A 19699-nucleotide genomic window follows, 5' to 3' on the forward strand; every position below is an offset into this window, starting at 1 on the left:
TGGTGGAGTTAAGTAACTTTCTTTTTTAACTTTATGTTGAAGGAGTATCCACAGAGCAACATATACCGAGTGCCTCCTAACTACTCACCCATTTCCTCTCAGATGTTGCACCATCCACAGTCCACTCTGTGGGGCTACAACCTCATGGGTCAGCCCCAGCAGCCGGGATTTTTCCTTCAGAACCAATCTCTTACTCCAGGTATGTGAAGAGAGAGTGCGATCGGGTCACTCTGTGATGTGAAGTAGCTTGGGGTTTTCTTTCCTTTTAAGCTGAAATCTCCACAAATCTTGGAAATAACAAGAACTGAGTACTCCGTTGACATTTCTGTAATCCACTCCACTCGAAATGGTTTTTCTTCTTCTAAAATAAGGGTGGTTATTTTTTTAAATGTTTCATCTATTTTTGATTGTCACATATATGAATATATTCTAATTGTAAGAATCAAACAATACCTGAGTATATAAAGTAATATGTAGCCAATTTGGGAGTGTTCCTCAAGTGGTAAAATACGGTTTTGTTAAGTTATATTCTGAGTTGAGAGGTTTTCCTTCAGTGTTAGAAGGGATTAGCCACTGATGAAAATCTGCACTATTAGATATAAAGTTGACAAAAGTTGTATGTTGTGAAATTTGTGTTTTTTCAGATACAGTTCTTTGCAGTGTTTTAAAAAAAAATTAGATAACATTGCACAGTATCTTTATGTTCTCAGGTTATGAATTGTAAAATATGCTGTGGAGGATCACAGAAATTTGGTTCAGCAGATAGATTGAGATTGCAAAGAAAAAAAAATACCGAATCTATGAAAAATGTTCCTGATTTTAGTGTTGCTTTAATTCAAGCCGAAGTAGACTTTATATCTGAAATGAACATTCCCTAAATAAAAAATCTCTTACTTAGAAATGAATTTAATTTTCGTTTTAAATGAAAGTTATCTTGTTCAACAAAATAGCATATTTTGAGATCTTAGCCTGCATGTTGTAGTTTTTATTATAATTTGAGTATGACATTTTGAGTCCTAGGATAGACATTGATTCTCAGCTTCCAGTGGGGGAGAATCCATATTTTGTCCTCTAAATTAGCAGTTGAGAGGGCTGGCCTGGAAGTTATAGTTCTAGGTTGAAGACTGGCTCAACCACTTTCCTGCTGTATAATCTTGACCAGGTCTTAATTTTTCTATATGCCTCAGTAGACCGTTATCTGTAAAGTGAACATTTTAATAGGTGGCGTCATAGGGTAGGTCATTCAATTATTTATTCAATAGAATGCATTGAACTTCATAATGTTCCAGACTGTGTTTTAGGTGATAGGCTATTGCAGTAAACAAAATGGGTAAAAATATTCATTCTTCTTTGAATGATGAAAGAAGGGTTATGTTATACACACGCGCACACACACAATTAGGTATTTTACCCAGATCACTGCCTCCTTCCTTTGGGTTTGGTCAGATACCATTTTCTCAGTGGGCTTCCACTGACCACCCTCTTTTATAAATGGTAAGTAACACCCCTTCCCTGCTCCCTGTTTGCCTCCCCTTTCTGTTTCTCCATGGCATTAGCACTTGGCTATATACTAAATATTTAACTTACTTACGGGTTTATCATGTAGCTTTCCCACAATATAAGCTCTGTTGGGACAGATATGTTTTCTGTTATGTTCACTGTAGTATCCTCCAAACTTACAGCAACCTCTGGCTTTTAGTAAGCTCTTAAAAATAGGTTGTTGAATGAATGAGTGTCGACTGTAAAGAACAAACTAGATAATGATAAATGTGGAAAATAATATACAATCATTTTCTCGTTTGACCTTCTTTTATCAGTCCCAAGGTTCTTGTGAAATTTTTAGCATTTTTAAACACCAATTCAACGTGAATTGAAGGCTAATATTTTATAAAGGCCTGTACTTTCTTTCCCTAGAATACTATAAAAGGTGTATTTGTAAGTTAAGGAAGTTTAGGTTTTAAGTATGATGACATGTAAGAAAAAAATTTAAAGAAAACAAGCATTTATAGGGATTTTATATATATGAATTGACTTTTGCAAAAATGTGAATCCTATGAAGGTGCAGAAGAATATTTGCAGTATGCTTTCACTGATACATAGTTAAATTCAAAGCAGTATGCCCCCTTAACACACGTGTACACACACATACGCCCACCTCTCTACAATTTCCTTTTCTCATGTCTATACACCAGTATGGTAAAGTTAAAAGGAAATGTTTGGGAATATTAAACATCATATTCAGAATAGCATTTGGTGAGAGAAGGGAGGGAAGTAATTAGGTAGGAATGTGCAGAGGGCTTCAGGTATACTTACTATATTTCTTTAGTTGGCCCAATGGTACAAGATTATAGAAGAGTTAGGAAAATTAAAAGAAAGTGGACTATGGTCTCATCCGTAGAATCTTCCTTATCTATAAAACAAGTCCATTAAGGTTTTATGTATTAAAATAGTTTTAGTTCTTGCTTCCACCAAAGTTGCCATGTGTTACTTATATTAACTTTCCTCTTTTTTCCAAATGTTCTTCAAATGGTGCTGAATGACTTTCTAAATCATATTGCTGGTTACGGTTCCGAGTCTTTAAAATAATGTGGGTTTTTCAAGTGAACAGCTTTACGATGTTTGTTCCCACCGTACAACTTGCTTTAAAAAAAAAAAAAAGATAAAACCTCTTTTGTGAGATATTTATAGAGAGGATTTATCACACATATGTTAAAGAATATAAACTGACTGGTAGGTAAATGATTGACATCTTGTTTGAAGCCTGCAAATGTTGAAAATTTCCCCCCCAAGCTCTTAAAAGCATTTGACAAATTATATATGCAAATATTAAGGATTTCCTTTGGTTTCTGAAGCATCACTATAATCAGCGTTTCTTGTTTGCTTTTAAGGCTTCAAAAGATGTGTTCTGACTTTCGAGTCGTATTTGAAGTTTCCAAGCCTTTCAAGTTTTGAGAGTATTTTCATGCCTCTTTGACAAAAGAGGCATATTTATTTTGCCATGGTAAAGAAACTTAAATACCGTGAGTTTCAGATTTGTTTAAAATGACAAAAGAGTTTCTGTGACTGGCTTGGGACACCTGGCAAAAGCCACCAGGAAGGCAGTACACTTTTTAGGCAGGAAACGTGTTCCCGAGGGCCTTGCATAATTTAAAACCCACGTGATTCCAAAATTCTGCCCACGAGTCTGTCTCAGGCCTTTTAGTTTATCAACCGAAGTGGGGCCTCCGTGAAATCATTGAAATACAATAACTCACTCCTACATCACTGTCCCCGTCCTTTGGGAATTCCGCAGTTCTCGACATAGGAAGCTATCACAGAGGAAGCTAGTTCCACTGTATGGGGTGAGGCCGGGCCTTAAAGTGAGGCCTCGAAGGTAAGGTTTCTGTTTTGATAAAATAAGGAAGACCTGTTGCATTAACACGCGTAGAGAGCCCTTCTTTCCGGTTGCTTTTGTAGGTGGCTCCAGACTGGACCCCACGGGCTCCTTTGTCCCCACCAACACCAAACAAGCCCTGTCCAACATGCTGCAGCGGCGTTCGGGGGCCATGATGCAGCCACCCCCGCTGCACGCCATCACCTCGCAGCAGCAGCTGATACAGATGAAGCTTCTGCAGCAGCAGCAGCAGCAGCGGCTTCTCAGGCAAGCCCAGGCTCGACCCTTCCAACAGGTTTGTCCAGATCCAGCAGTGGAGCCCTCTGCCTTTTGTTTGCACCTCTAGCTAGGGGTGTGTAGGTTATGGGGCGCAGTGTTCCTGCTCCTACATCCCTGAAATCTTGTGGGCGTGCAGGTATAGCTTGCCTACAGGTTTATTTATACCCCTTGTGGATTTTACTGTTCTCGTTGATGCAATAAGAGCTTGAAGTATCTTGGGTTCATTCCAAGTATGCTTTAAAACAAGAGGAGCTGATGACCCTCCAGTCACTGAGAAGCAGCAAGTCTTTCATCCCTGTAGTGACCCTGAGCACTCATTCCCTATAATTATCACTATCTTCTCTCCACCTGTTAGCTCTACTTTCATGTATTATTATTAGATTGATTACTCTGAGGTCATATCTCTAAAGCCTTGATGTTAATTCTAAGGTTTCTCTCTCCAGTGCCCTGCATAGACTGTTTTCAATATGTACTTAATAGGTCTATAGCAAAGAATATATTACAAATAATAGTCAATATATAGATACCTTCAGTTTCTTTTTTTTTAAGATTTTATTTATTTATTCATGAGAGACATAGGCAGACAGAGAAGCAGGCTCTCTGTGGGGAGCCCCATGCGGGACTCAATCCTAGGATCCTGGGATCATAACCTGAGCCAAAGGCAGATGCTTAACCACTGAGCCACCCAGACGCTCTCTTCAGTTCCATTCTTGATTGATATTTTTGCTGTTTTTATGCCACCTAACTCAATTCTCTTTAACTGTTGAGAGGACAGTGATTATTGAATAAAACAATGATGGGAATTATACACAGCTTACGACAGGCTCAATGAAGCCCACAGATCTGTACAAATAAAGAAAATGGGAAAAGAGGGGGTGAGATTGGGACTCCCCCCTCCTCATTTCTGTATATTTCTGTTCTTTCCAACTTTTCTAAAAATGCACTATTTTAATGAAGATGAGGAGGATAATAATAATAATAGCAGCTAACACCAATAGAGCACTTACTATTTGCCAAAACATTTCTAAGCGCTTTAAATGTATTAATTGTCTTATATCCTACACCAACCCTGAGATTTAGGTACTTTTTTGAACCTCAAAGGAAGTAGCCAATCCACAGGTATATCTTGCTCTGAGAAAAACCATAAAACTTTGAAATTAGCAAGAGATTCTAATGCTTTTAAAAATATTATTTGTGTTTTGGATAACTTACTAGGCATATCTCTGTCGTGTAACTTATGGCACTCTTGCATCTGGTCCACTTAGTGATTTGGGGAGCTCAGGGTGGGATGGTTAATTATACATTCTTAAAAATGATTCTTGGTTTTACCTGTATTCTAAGAAGGACAGGCCAGAGGAAACTAGTTCAACTGTATGGGAATGCAAACAACAGTCATTGCATGTTTGTTTCTCCCTGACCTCTAGCAATTGCTCAAACTCCCTAGGTGTCAGGTAAAGATGGGCCTAAGTAGCTTCTTACACAGAAATGATGAGCATTTGATTAAAATATTAAAAAATACTTATTTTAATTAAATATGCAGAATGTTTAGAGACATTTAAGAACCTCGGTGGGATTTTCACTATTCAGTAGCCCACTTTCAGACTAATACTGCTAAGTTCAGTTTTGAACTGCTCTAAGTGATTCCTAGCCTGGGAGAAAAGCTTGCTGGGCCATTTATAGGTAAACATGCTTGTCCTCAAAAGCTTTACTTATGATACAGGTCATGACAAGCAATTTTCTCTAAAGCACTTTTTTTTTAAGGAATTGAATAATCTACATACAACCAGAGATTCTTGCATATTTGCAGAAGGCAAGCTTATGACCTGAAATGCACCTAGAGGACCCCATTACTTCTACACTTTGCCTCAAACCACTCAAAAATACCTGACCATTCTTTTATACCATGTAGAGTTGTATTGCATGTACTAATAAGAATTAACAGCTCATTCTTTTTCTGATTCTTTTTGCCAGCTCTTTCTTTCCTTTTTCTTCTCATTATTGTCTTGTCTTTCTTTTTTTATTATTTTTTGACCTTTTGAGAAGTTAGGAATCCTTCTTTGAGCAGTAAAAATTCAGCTTCATAACAATGTTTGTACAATATTTACCTCCCCTACCCCCATATTCTTTCTTAACAGTTGTTTGAAACTTGCTTTATTGTTTCTGATGAGATTTCAGAAGCAGATTTTTTTCTCTCACCGTTCTTCAAGTGTTGGATACTTGAGGGAAAATAGTATTCTTCTGAGGAAGTGAAATACATGCATGGTGCAGCTGCATGGTCAAATGGTCCCATATGGAGTCATTGAGATCATATGTAGCATTTGCGAGTACCTTCATCTAGGAGGTCCTGCAGAAATGTTGGCTCCTTTCCTCTCATGTGCAAACGATTAATATACCTGGAATCTAGCAAAATAAGATATTGTGACCAAAAAAAATTCTCCTGTGGTAATCCTTAAACTGGAATAAAGGCAGAATCATAAGGAATATAAGTGATACTGATAAGTTTTAATATATGATCCTGGATGCAGTCAGTTGTTTTTCTACTTAGTACTGACCTATATCCTTCATGATGAGACTTGATAGAAAAATGTTGATTCTAATTTTGGCCAGGACCGTTTTCTCAGGTTAACATGCCTACATGTAATGTGATTCTCTCTAGCTATGTAGGAACTTGCGATGTCTTTTTTTTCTGATGAAATAGAAATCATTTTTCTTCTTACCTAGCAGTTTTCTAATTATTAGGAATTCATTTTCTTAAATGTAGCAAACATGTTAGAGAATTTCCATTGATCTTAACCTTCAAAACTTATTTTTGGAATTTTAACAGATGCTTATTTTTAAAGACTGATGAGTTTGTCCCAGCCCTGGATGTGACTGCTCCCTAGGCCAGTTGTCCAGTAATCACCCCTTGGTAGACCCTCTTCTAACATGGTCAGACACCAGGTCTTATACTCTCTATTGAGCAGAGGGTAGAAATCTATGAAAGGTTTACCAAATGTCTTGAGAAACTATTTCCAGGAGCTTAGAGCTTCCTAGTAGCCTTAATCCTTTGCAGTCTGACTTTTATCCACAACGTCATTTTAACCCTCCTTCTGACTGCTTCCAGAAGTGACTTCAGTTATGGTTCTTTTGAAAATCTCGATGGGGCAGGGAGGACATAAACTCTGGATTCTGGATATGTCTCAGACCTTACAGAGTCCACTTAGCCTCTTCCCATCTTAGTGTAAAGAAGCTGATGTACGTAGAATTACCTAGCCTTAGATGGTGCATGAATACTATAACACTATTATCAAATAACTCTATGTCTGCTTGCAGAAACTGAACATCTGCTTCATTTGGTCATGGAATTTTCTGTTACGGGTCATTCTTGTATTTCCTAAAGAATATATTAAGACATTGGTATAGTGTCTGGAAAACAGATGCTAAAGAGCATGGATATTGTTAAGTATTTTTAATCAAATTATTTGATGCAGTGGTTATAATTGAGTGTACTTCCTTACATCTTTAGCATATATTGGTATGGAAAAAGGTGTTTTGACAAGGAAACTGGTTTTTATTCTTTTGAGTTACACTCGTTATCCAGGAAAGTAAAAACGATCACTCTCCATTCCTTATTCCATGTCCCTCATTTAAATGGGACTCTCTGTAGCAATTTTCTCACGTTTCTGTGCCTCAAAGCCTCATCTATAAAATGGAGCTACTGAAATGTTTATAGAGTTCTTGTGAAAATAATGTTTTAATACATCTAACAGCCCTTAACAACAGTGGCTGGCTCATAGTAAGTGCTCAAAAAATGTTAGCTGTTATACTTACTGTTCCATTACTATCATGTTACGGATGGATGTATTATTTCAAGGGAAATCTCTATCCCATAAAAATGATCCTTATTTTCTTAAATATGGTAAGGATTAAAAGAGAGTAAAAGCCCTTAAGTGCTTTATTTCTGTCATTGTATTAACTGTCCCTAATAAAACTGTTGCACAGCAGCTGCCCATAGAAGATACCAGTAAGATAGAATATTGTTCGGTTTTCCTAATAACCATTTTGGTTTCTTAAAGCAGTATATTTTTGCAGTCTAAATTCTGTAATACAAACTTGAGAAGGGCTGATTCCAGTTTCAGTGATAAGAATATCACTATATTGTATTTTCTGTATATCCTATGGGAATCGTCACAAAAATATAAAATATTGGTGAAAACCATGCAAATGCTGCTTAAATTGTTTTCCAGTCACCTCTTTCTTACATCCAGTATTTTTCTTCTGACAGAAGGCATTTCTTCATGACCCCTGCCCCGCGCCCCCAACACTCACAACTGTAACAATTTTCTAGAAAGAGAGGGCTTTTGGAGGGAATCTTTAAGCCTTGATCCACAAAAATGACTTCATTATTTGCCTTGTTTTATGGTAAAACTTTATCCTAATTTCCCCCTTTCAGAGTACAAAACTGTTTTGCTGTTCTTTCTAATAATCAGTGCCAGCCAGTTTATTTTAATGACCCAAAGAGAGGCAATACGTTTAGCTTAAATTTCGCTGAGACACATTTGGAAGAATGCAGTTGGTTATAGGCTACAGTTAGTCATGTGGATATTGATGACATTAAAGTGGTGGATTTCCAATAGAGGACAGAAATCATGTGCCCAGTAATAGCTAATGGTTACTTGTAAAAATATTAGGTTATTAAACACAGAGCAGGTGCTATCATTGTGTATCAAATGAAGGCATTAGATAAAGCGAGAACAATGAGTCAGAGCCTCCCAGACTAGTTAGCTCCCTGGCAAAAGTAAATCAGTAACAATCTGAAAACATGCCTCTTGGATTGATGAAACCCATTGAAGTTGAGCAGCTACCCTTTGGTAATTGATCTCTTACCCTAGGGCTAGGCCTGACCTTGGATATCTGTTTCCTTCCTTTGTTCTCTCCCTGTCTCATTCTCTAGAAATGTATTTCAAACATACAGAGAAGAATAGAAAATATAACAAACACGAATGGACTTCCAGCCTAGCTTTACTGAATAGTCATGTTCCGCCATATTTGCTCTAGGTCATTTAAAAAAAAATAAAACATTGCAGTATGTCTACTCTTGTTTCCCTTCTTTCCTATAAACAGATAATCATTATCGTGGATTTAGTGTTTTCCTTTCTCCCGAATGTTTTTATACTTTTACTACATATTTTTGCAACTATGAACATAAACATAGAGCATTACTTTCAGATCCGAAACGTTACATAATTGTCTCACATGTATTATTGCATTGTTTTGCAACTTTTTATTTTTACCAGTTTTGAATTCTATCTACTTTGCTACATGTAGTTTTATTCATTTGCCGTGTTTGATGCTAGTACATTATGAATATTAGCATAATATTTACCTGTCCTGTTGATCATTTAAGTTATTTCCATTTTTTTTTCCCTTAACAATGCCACAGTAAACCAGTAAACATGTTCCTTCTGCTCATATGAAGAAAAGAGAATATATACTTGGAAATGCTGATTTAACTTCCAAAGTGGTCATGATTCTCAGCAGTAATGAAAGAATATTTTTCTTCCTTCACATCCCCACTAACCCTTGATATTTTCAGATCATGATTTTCTCATTCAGAACAGGTGAAACAGTATTAGGACATTTTAATTTGTATTTCCCAATTACCTGTGAGCTTAGGCATCTTTTATAACTTTATTAGCTATTCAAAGTTTCCCTTCTGCAGTTCCCCTGATAGTATAATTTGAGTGTATTTCACAATGATTTTATTCTTATTTGCTAAAGGTGAGCAGAATAGCCTCATTGAAACACATCTTGAATTTTGACAATTACTTTTAATGCATTCACTCAAACAGTATTATTTAAATACGTGTCAGTAGCAAAAATGAACTTTGGAGAAAACCCCTAAACTAGTAAATATGTCATGAACGCTATCATTTTGTTCCTTGGATGGAAACCCATCATGTCCAGAGAAATGAGTGCTTTGCTTATTAATATTTGGCATGTCTCTATCTACTTGAATGATGAGAAAGATGTTTATTTCATTTGCTGAAATTAGGCACCTAATGTCTAGAAAATAACGTACAGCTTAATTTTTAGGAGAGAGGAGAGAGAAGAGTAGGGGGTGGAAAGAGTGGACAAAGATGGTTGTCGGATCCAAATACAAATGTATGGATGCAGTGAATTATATACCTACACCAAAAACAGTGAGAAGAGATATTTTGCTTGGGAAATTTTTTCCTATAATTTTTAGTCCTTAGTATAATAATAAATTTTTTATGACGGTTGATAATCCTTTGCCTTATCTCTATCTATAAAACTCAGTGAGCCGAAAATTTTAATATCTCATTAGCTTTTTCTAAATCAGATTCCCTGTCAGTTTGTAGACACTGGTGGCCTTATAACTATCTGTTGGCCGTTTTGGTTGATTGAATGTGTGGTTAACAGAATGCCCAGTTTTCACCTGCACTTAGGATGGAGCTATCTATCTAATTATATATCCTCCAACAATATATGACCCGCAGACTTGTTCACTTAATGTCTTGTGTGTTTAATGTGCCCCGCATGTCCTGTGCTGTCCTACTGGCGGTAGGCGAGGAGGACTCTGACAGCCTGTTGCTCACAGTGGAGTCCCAATATCCCTTAGGTACAGCAAGTGTCTGTCTGATAGTGCCCCTACTTCTTTTATGTCACCATTTAACTTCTGGGTTCTGCTCTCCTGTTACATGAATATTACCATATATGTCCAGTCTATAGTGATGTCATTTGGTGTATGAATTAATGAAGCCTCTGTAGGGCCTGGGTTTTTCAGTCTTGACTCCCTGAAACATTGTTTTAAAATGAACTATTTCATATGTATTGTGGCTACCTACATCATTAGGCTAAAAAAATCTTATCTGTATTGTCTGCCGTTTTCTTGCTGTCCCCTTTCTGTAGGACTTCTGTAACTCTGCTGTCTCCCTTCTGGAAGACTTTGACAACATAATGGTAACACCCCTGCTGTCATTCCTTTTTCTGTCTTTTTTTTTTTTTTAAGTAAATTTTTAGAGCATTACTCTTTGAACATCAAAGTGAGAAGCGGGTTATTCTTCTATAGCTGGTAAAACTTATAGTCTTCATTTCACTGTAATTCACTTGGTTTACGTTTGAGACTGTAACACAGAATCATGAATGCATCGACCATGTTCAATTTGATGGGATTTATTTCTGAAAGTTTTTCCCTTTGATTGCCTCATGATTTTCATCATTTATGTGTAACGGTATAGAAACCAATGGACATTCATGGCCTGGGCTTGGGAACATATACCAGTTCCTGCACCTTCATCTCAGTTCCAGTTTTGAACCCATCTATTCCTGAGCTCTTGCTTCCCTTTGTGGTAATTTACATCATTAGCAGAGGAACGCATGGCATGCTGATTCATAGGCCAGTGCAAGATAATGCCAACTGTGGTTATGAAATACACCCTTCTCATCACATCCCACTCACTCACTGGCTATTCTGAAATTCTCAACAGAACGCATCATCTCTCTTTTCTTTCCGGGACGGAGAAGATGTTTTTTTTGAGCGTAGGTCTTGTGCATGCATGTCATAAGACTTCACCTCTTTTGCTTTGCCTGGGCTAGCTAAGAATGCATGTTTTGCATTAAATTACTTATAGGTTTCTGTATCAGGTAGCCAACCCACAACATAAACCCAAGAAGCATTAGAATAAAAAAGAGCACACATCTCAGATGTGAATGTAAGTCAACTTGTTTCACTGCCAATTTTAATGGGTAACGTTTTCTGTACATTGGTGAAAATGTCCGTAATTGCGTGTTCAATTTTTGAAAATATTTAGGTTATTAAATACTTGTCATGTAGGCAATTTCTTTAATAGTTATTCAGATAAGAAAAGTTTGGGGACTTGTGAAAATAATCAATTTTTCTATTAATTTTTCTTGACACTTTGTGGTGCACAGAGAGCAGGTGAGGTTTTTATTTAAAAACTTGAATAAAGTTTATCAAATTAAATATTTTGGAGATAGCTTATGTTTGCTGTTGGGCATTTTGTTTAGATGATAATGTAAATTTGATAAAATAGAATTTGCATCAATCATTGATTTTTTAAAAGAACAAATATTTATCAAACAAGTGTTTAAAGTCATAAGGTTTTTATGCTTTTTATATTCATTCAAATTAATGGAAATGTATGTATATACCTTTGCTGTCCTTTTCACCATTCTTATTTTCCTTTAATTTTCTCCATTATTAAGAATGTAGTAAGTGTGTATATTCTCAACCAGTCATATATTCATCACTTATGGACACGTTATTAAGAATAATTCGTAAAAATTCATTATTGTGTGAGGTGTTTATTTTAGAATGAATCAGTTTGTTTCAGCCATTAATGTTACTGTTAATTGATTCCCAACCAAGTTACATTTTATATAAAAGCATTTTAAAAGAATCAAGCATAGGTGGTCAACTGGACCTCTTATATTTATAGAATTTTCTCTGTGTCTATTACTTGCAATCAAAATATACCAGTATGATGTGATGACAACAGTTTCTGGTTCACACCACGTGTTATTTTAGCCTTGGGCACCATTACTCAGTACCTTCCAAATGAATAGTCACAAATAAAACCCTTTTTGCTAGGTGACTCATATAACATTACCCACTGATTTTTACTGGGGGATTTTTTTTTCCCTTAAATCAGCATTATCAGAAACAAAGTCACAAAATCTGGCCACAGTTTTTTAGGGTATGGTTTGCTTCTGTGCTTGAGACACTAAAACACCATTGAAAAGTTACTAAATAGGGATTTCAAAAATTCATTGCTAGTGAACTGAGTGAATAGAAAATCCTGGACCCTGAAATGCTGATTGTCAGGCTGTCAGCTAGTTGGAGGCATAACTAATTCTCTTGTAGAAAGAGATCTTCACATTTTTTTCCAGTTGACTGAGGGGGAGTAATCGCTAAATGAAGAGAACAAGACCCAGAGGAATGAAAATTGAGGATGATTTATCAAGAATTTTAAACTTACTGGATGCATGTATTTCAAATTATGCAAAAGCCCTTTGAATCACCATCTCTTTGGGTTCAGATACTTCACTTGTCTGATTACAGATAAAGCAGTAAGAGAGAATTGTTCTTATGAAGGCCAGGAAGAATGGGTCCGAATTGAATAGCACAGTTTCCTAAGTTTTTAGAAAGTGGAAGTTTTAAAAAAAAAATGCAGTGGAGTTAGGTTTCCTATATAGAGTCAAGCCCAAAGCAAAGTGCATAGAAACAAACTAGAGAGACCACATGTAGGAATTTACCTCCGGTAACAATGTAGGGTCTATGTAGTTGCCAAAACTTCCCAGTTAACTGTGGCTTATTCCTTTAGCATGTGTAAGTCAGGTATCTGAGCCATGGGACCTTGAGCAGGGGCACAGACACGTCTTATTTTCTCTTCTAGGCATGTGCTCAAACTCAAATGGCAGCTGGATAGGTACAAATATTTGGTCAAAAACCAGCCTCCTGAGTTATTATCCTTTTGCACACATTAAAAATAAGAAGTTAATGTTACCTTTGATTGTCTCCGTTAAGCAGGATAAGGGGGGAAATTCAGCTACTTTGCAGATGTTAATGCAGGTACAAATAACCGTTAGAATGATAGGTGCTAAAAATTAAAATTGTATTTTCAAAACAAAAGAGTATGCTGAAAAATATGGGGCAATTGGAAAGCACTTGGTAAACTATGCTGAAGTATAAATTCCAATTTACTTCTGGAACTCTTGGTTAACATATAAAACCAAATTGAATCTTAGATTTTCTCAATATTTATTGAGTACTTACTATGTGCCAAACACCATGCTCGAAACTGCTTACACATAAATGAAATCTTAGAAAGTTTTCAGAAAATTACAGATAAATGAATTATATGTAATCAAGTTGACCATATGTCCTGATTTGCCAGGTATGGATGGTTCCACTTTGCATCTCTTGTCCTGGCCTGTCCCAGTTTGAATGATACATTATATAGTCTCTTCCAGATTTAATGCAGCAAAACCACTGCCATCATTAAGAAACTTACTAAATCTTAGTCTTTAGTATCCTTGCTTATCCCACATTGTGGTCCTTGGTCAGCATTTATAAAGTCATGTCCCTAAAGAACTTTTCTTATTCATTCTTTATTCAAATAATTCAGCTATTTGTACAAGTTGGTATAATGTGTTTCTAGCATTTTTCTGGGGCAAAAGTAGAGCATTTGAGTTTTGTGGGAGAGACTGTGGTATTTTTCATTCAAAGAAACCTGATGATAAAGCTAGAGCACATGGGGACTACTGGCCAGCTTGGAGTGTTTGATTTTTCCCAGGAAGAAGATTGCATATCTGAATTGCTACCTACTGTACTTAAGTAGTAAGTCAGGAAAAATTGGTGGTAGGAGGGAACATAGTATGTTTATAAATAAAAAGTTTACCTTTAAACAAAAACGATTGACAGAGAATGCATGAATATTACAGTGTAAAAACTATATTTGAGATTTCTTAACCCTTTCTCTGTTTCTTTGAAAGTTAGTTTTTCTTTACATGTTAATTTTATAAATTTCTTTTTATGGAGAGTACTTTTAAATTCATATTTCTTATTTCTCAAATGTCCATGGTCTCAACTTTTACTTGGCAATAAGAGTGTTGCCCCGTAACTCAGATATTTACCTTATTAGTATTCTAGTTTTCTCCATGTGTAAGTCATGGTTCCTTTCATAGGATGCTTCAGTAAGCAAAGGAAGAGTGACGAGTTTGAAAAGATCTGTCTTTCTGCACCCATGTGCAGCTGTCACATACACATCTTGTTTCCCTCTAAGACAAAACACAGTGTGAGAATTGTAAACTACTTATGGATCTCAAGGATTTTAACTCACATATAAATAAATCATTTTTCTTCCTTTCTGTAAAAATGATAATATGCAAATATTTGTCCCCACAAAAAAGCGATACGCTATGTTTCAGAGACCACTGATTGAGGAGTGGCATTTTAAGATGTGATTGACCTAAGGACTCCTTGGCAGTGTTTGGAAGATCAAAAGCCTTTCAGATATTCTGGGGGAAATAGTTGTAGTTTCCGGATGGCCACACTGCCATGGAGTGAGTTCTCATGGAAGGAGTTGGGGCTCTTTTCCTTAGACCCAAGTAAATACAGACATAATTGCACTTAGGTTAATCAGCTAAAGGCTGAGAGTATCTTTATGATACCCTATTGTGGAAATTTGGATTCTTGTTGAAGCTATTATATGCACTCTCAGAAACTTGCATTTGGCCCATGTTTGGATGGACAGTCACCTTAAGAAATGCACTCAACTGATTTTATATGAAGATCAGAGAAAGGATTTTACTATATAATGTATACATTTGGTCTCGGTATTTCAGTAACAAGTCTTACTAGAGATTCCTCTCTCCATTTTTTATTAGAGTGAGTTTTAGAGGCTGTATGCCACTAAAGGATAAGCACTACACGAGGATTTAAATATTTCCATTTTTAATATTACATATGGAGACATCTTGTCATAACGGCAAGAAACCCTGGCTAAGTTCAGATAATGGCTTTGCCAGGTCTAGCTCAGTGAGCTTGCTAAGCAGCTTAAGCTCGTTAAGCCTGGCTTTTCTCTGAAGAAAAATGAGTAGGGCTGATCCTCCCTGTTTGCAGAGTTCTTGTGAGAAAATGGGAGTAAGAACAAGAAGCCCAATCTCTGGTGTAGAATAGATATTTAATAATTGTTGTGTTCACCCTTTAAAATTAATTGTTTTCTCTCTGTTAGAAAAGTCTACACTACTTTTCAAGCACATTAAATGCTTTTATATAATTTAACACTTTTGAAAAACGAGGACATCTATTCTATAAAACAATAGTAAAATATTTTGGAATAAGCCCCATTCTTTATAATTACTAAGTCCTATAAAAGACCAGGGATGGTTGGAAGCTGGACCTCTTTTTGTGATGATTATCACAAGCTTCCATGAAATAGCTTCTGGCACCATAACATAAAACACATACAGCTGCTCTTATGTATTTTTCAAAGGGCAACACATGCATTAAACGAAGACTTGGTGAGCAGATTTTAATTGGTTTATTTTGTACTTCATTAGAAGTATATTTGTTATTAATGTAAATTTTTATTGATTGTATTCTAATTGAAGATTAGTCATGGGAGATACCAAATTCATCTCTTGACTACATGATTAAATAGATAATTTTAGGTCACTATGAAGAAACTTCATTAAAAAGTCGTGAAATTTGTATATACTACATATTCTCTTTCTTTTATGGGAACAGAATGGTACAGCTCTGTGCTTTCAGATTTCACCCTTAGAGACTTATTGAGCCTTTCAGTCTAGAGGGGCATTTCTATGCAGGGAAAGCTATCTCAGAGCCTCTCTCATAAGTAGACCACTGATTATTTTGGTTTGTATTTATGTCTGTGTTATTGTTGGAAACATCTATAGTCTTTGGGAGAAATAAGGTTAATAGTCTCTACACACATAGAAAATTGATGAGAAGTTATACTTAATGCAGTTTGGGAATCTCCAAGGTGTGTAAATCATCTAATAAGATTTAGTGTCATGGGTCATCCGGGTAATTAGCCAGGAGTGCAAATCAAGTTCTTGCTGTTATGATCAAGAGTCCACTTTGGCTTTGTTTTCCAGGGGCCACCAGGGGACCAGGCTGCTCTCTTTGCTGCACAAGCTCGGCCCTCCCCTCAGCTCCCCCAGTATCCAGGGCTGCAGCAAGCACAGGTACCTGCATTTGCTTTGCTTTGTAGATGCTACTGGGTTTTTGTTGTTGTTTTAAGATGTTAATTATTTATTCATGAGTGATGCACAGAGAGAGCCAGAGACACAGGCAGAGGGAGAAGCAGGCTCCCTGCAGGGAGCCCCCTGTAGAACTGGATTCCCAGGACCCTGGGATCACTACGTGAGCCAAAGGGGCAGAAGTTCAACCACGGAACCACCCAGGTGCCTCCCCCGCCCCCCCCCCCTTTTTTTTTGCTGCTGGATTTTTAATGTTCCTTAATTAAAGCGGGCAACTAATTAAATGGGATATTTGCTCCTTATGGGGTCTAGAACATACTCAGTACTTCTACTTATAGATTATAATTGACATCTCAAAAAAAGCATTACCGATGATGAACAAGCCTTAAGATTCACTAATTTAAAGAGCATAAAACATTTCAGAAAGCTCTTGAATTAAAAATACAAATAACCTCTCTACTGATGATGATGGTAGGTATTGAAATGCTTCACAGTCCCAGAGTACTTGTTATAATGAATAACAATGTAATTCATGATCGAACTTATCATATTAAAAGATAGGATTGAAGAGGAATCATGCTAGAAAAAGAAGGTAATTGGCCTTGGAATCCGACCATGTCTCAATTCCTGGAATTTACTAGCTGTGTAACATTGCGTGAGTTATTCTGTGTCTTGGTTTCCTTCTTTGTAAAATAGAGATGAGCAATGTGAGGACGGAAGACATCCTGTGGAGCCAGCATCATGCATCATGCCAGACCCGTAGTAGCCGCTCTGCAAATGATAGACTTGCCTTAATATAAAGCAACTCTTGAGCTGTTTTTTCTAATGATTTTGTTGTTTCTGCATCTTTATACTTTTACTCTGTCCCTCTCATAACGAGGAGCACAGAGATGGTGGCAAGAGTGCTAGAGGGCCTAACAGTTTGCACCGTGCCCACAGCTAAAAGGCAATCTGCAACTGGCTCTCACAGGCACTGAGCCCCACAGCTGGATCCACGCATGCTGCTGGCTGGAAGTTTATTATGCGTTACTCTGGCTTCCAAGTCAGAGCCATTAAACCACCTAGAATGTGGTTCTTTGCGGATTGAAGAGCAGGCCTCTTCTATTTAAATCAGTATTCCATTCTATAAGTTGCAGATAGTCACTCAGCAGAACTTCAGGTTTTTCATTTACATTAGGTGTCAGGATTTAGGGGGAATAGGCAGTCATATTAATATTGAATAGAAAAATTAAATAATCAAGAGTATTGGTAGAGTGCTGAAAAGGGCTATAGTCCAACCAGGACTAGAGGGTATCAAATAGTCCCCAGTTACACCCTTACTTTCCAGTTAAGGTATTATTTTTTGGTGTGGTGGGGCTTTTTTTGTTTTGTTGGTGTGAGTTGTTTTTTTCTTTCTTTTTTCTTTTTTAAATAACTGGTTAGTTACTACAGACAAATTCATCAGATCCAAAGCGTAGGTGTAGTCATATATACGGAAAGTATACTCCATCATTTTGATTTACAATGGACATAGGTAGCTTTTCTTTCTAATTTTGGAAATGACATTAATGGTGCTTTGGATCTGTTGAACATCGATGTCATCTGTGCACTTGAGGTATAGATGCTTGCCTGATTATTTCTATACAGAAACCTGTCTTTCCTTCCCTCAAAGTACTCAACTTATTCTAAAACTGATCCCTTAACCAAATGAGGATTCATGGTTGTTTGTTTCTTTGTTTATTTTAATATATTAAGGGAGTGGGAGGGGCAACGAGTGGGAGGGGCAAAGGGGGGAGAGTGGAGAGAGAATCCCAATTCTTTGTTTATTTTAATATATTAAGGGAGTGGGAGGGGCAACGAGTGGGAGGGGCAAAGGGGGGAGAGGGAGAGAGAATCCCAAGCAGACTCCATGCTGAGTGGGGAGCCCATTGCAGGGCTCAGTCTCACAACCCTGAGATGGTGACCTGAGCTGAAATCAAGAGTTGAATGCTTGGGACCCCTGGGTGGGTCAGCTGTTGAGCACCTACCTTTGCTCAGGGTGATCCTGGGATCTAGGATTGATTCCCACATCAGGCTCCCTGCAGGGAGCCTGCTTTTTCCTCTGCCTGTGTCTCTGCCTGCCCACCCACCCCCCTCATGAATAAATAAATAAAATCTTAAAAAAAAAAAAAAAAGAATTGGGTGCTCAATTGACTGTGCCATGCAGGTGCCCCATGTTTTTTTTTTAAATGGAAATTTCTGATGCATCCTTATCTAGATAGTTCATCCTTATCTAGATAGCTTTCCCACTAGCCTTTTGCCTCCAGAATAGTCCTCCTCCTATGTTGACTTTTAAGAACCTCAGGGAACCGTGACTTTCAGGGAGCACCTCCTGGCTTTGTTTTTGCCCCATATAGCTTAGTGATAGCAAAGTTGGTGGTAAATTGAAACATTGACTTCTTGTGCCCTCCTGCAGACCATGCCCCAGGGCTATACGATGTATGGAACGCAGATGCCTTTGCAGCAGACCCCACAGCAGCAGGCTGGTGGCGTGGTCTTGTCTCCTAACTATAACTCCAGAACCTATCCAGCCACACATTCCAACCCGGCGCTAATGGAAAGACTCAGACAGATGCAGCAGCAGCCCAGTGGCTATGTTCAGCAGCAGGCATCGCCATACCTGCAGCCCCTGACTGGCTCTCAGAGGTGATACATGTGGAAATAATGATTGCAATAGTAGACGCTCAAAGCCTTGTCTTTGTTCTGCATTGTCTAGGGCATGGTGCTTTATAATCACTTTTATGAGCTTGCATATTTGCATATAATTTGCATTGTGTCATCTCATTTTTAGTAGCATCCAGATAGGGGATCAAAATAAGCAATGTCCTATCTTGTTTATTTCATTTAAGGCTCCTGTAATTAAACTCACATCTGCCATAGTATGAGTGCAATATTTTAGATGCAGTATGTTAGCTCCAGTGTTTTCCGCTCTTTTAAAAAGATTTTTGGCTAAAAATATCTTAATATGAAAAAATTACTGGTTACTGTTAGCAATGTCTTACTAGAATATTTGGACTGGAGCCATAAAGTCTGTCATCGTTAATACTCAGTGTGCGTGGTGCACATAAGAGTTTTGCTGTATTTTAGTTTCCACCTTTTCTACTTTCAGGTATGGTTGGCAAAAGAGGATCATCAAACATTCTTTCTCAGTTCTTGCTGTAATTGAATCTCATAGACATGATGTATGGTTACCACCAGGCACATGTGTCTACTTAAATTAGAGATTAATCAAGATTAAATTAAAAATTGCGTTTGTCAGTCACACTAGCCACATTTTGA

At 37.2% G+C, this 19699-nt stretch overlaps 1 protein-coding gene across 7 annotated transcripts in view; it reads left to right on the forward strand.

The window, feature by feature from the left end:
* Positions 1-19699, forward strand: part of MED12L (mediator complex subunit 12L) — a 323628-nt gene that overhangs the window by 280413 nt on the left and 23516 nt on the right. For 5 of the 7 annotated variants that reach the window (XR_004808722.2, XM_025436195.3, XM_025436196.3 and 2 more), the window contains 5 exons: positions 43-199; positions 3457-3668; positions 10565-10615; positions 16298-16387; positions 18837-19066. Coding sequence is in view for 6 of the 7 variants with exons in the window: in XM_025436195.3 (XP_025291980.1) it covers positions 43-199; positions 3457-3668; positions 10565-10615; positions 16298-16387; positions 18837-19066 (740 nt within the window). In the remaining variant the exon portion in view is untranslated. The remainder of the gene's footprint in view (positions 1-42; positions 200-3456; positions 3669-10564; positions 10616-16297; positions 16388-18836; positions 19067-19699) is intronic. The other 2 variants (XM_025436197.3, XM_025436199.3) reach the window with 1 other exon arrangement.

This window comes from Canis lupus, chromosome 23 (assembly GCF_003254725.2).
Source record: "Canis lupus dingo isolate Sandy chromosome 23, ASM325472v2, whole genome shotgun sequence".
Taxonomy (NCBI): domain Eukaryota; kingdom Metazoa; phylum Chordata; class Mammalia; order Carnivora; family Canidae; genus Canis; species Canis lupus.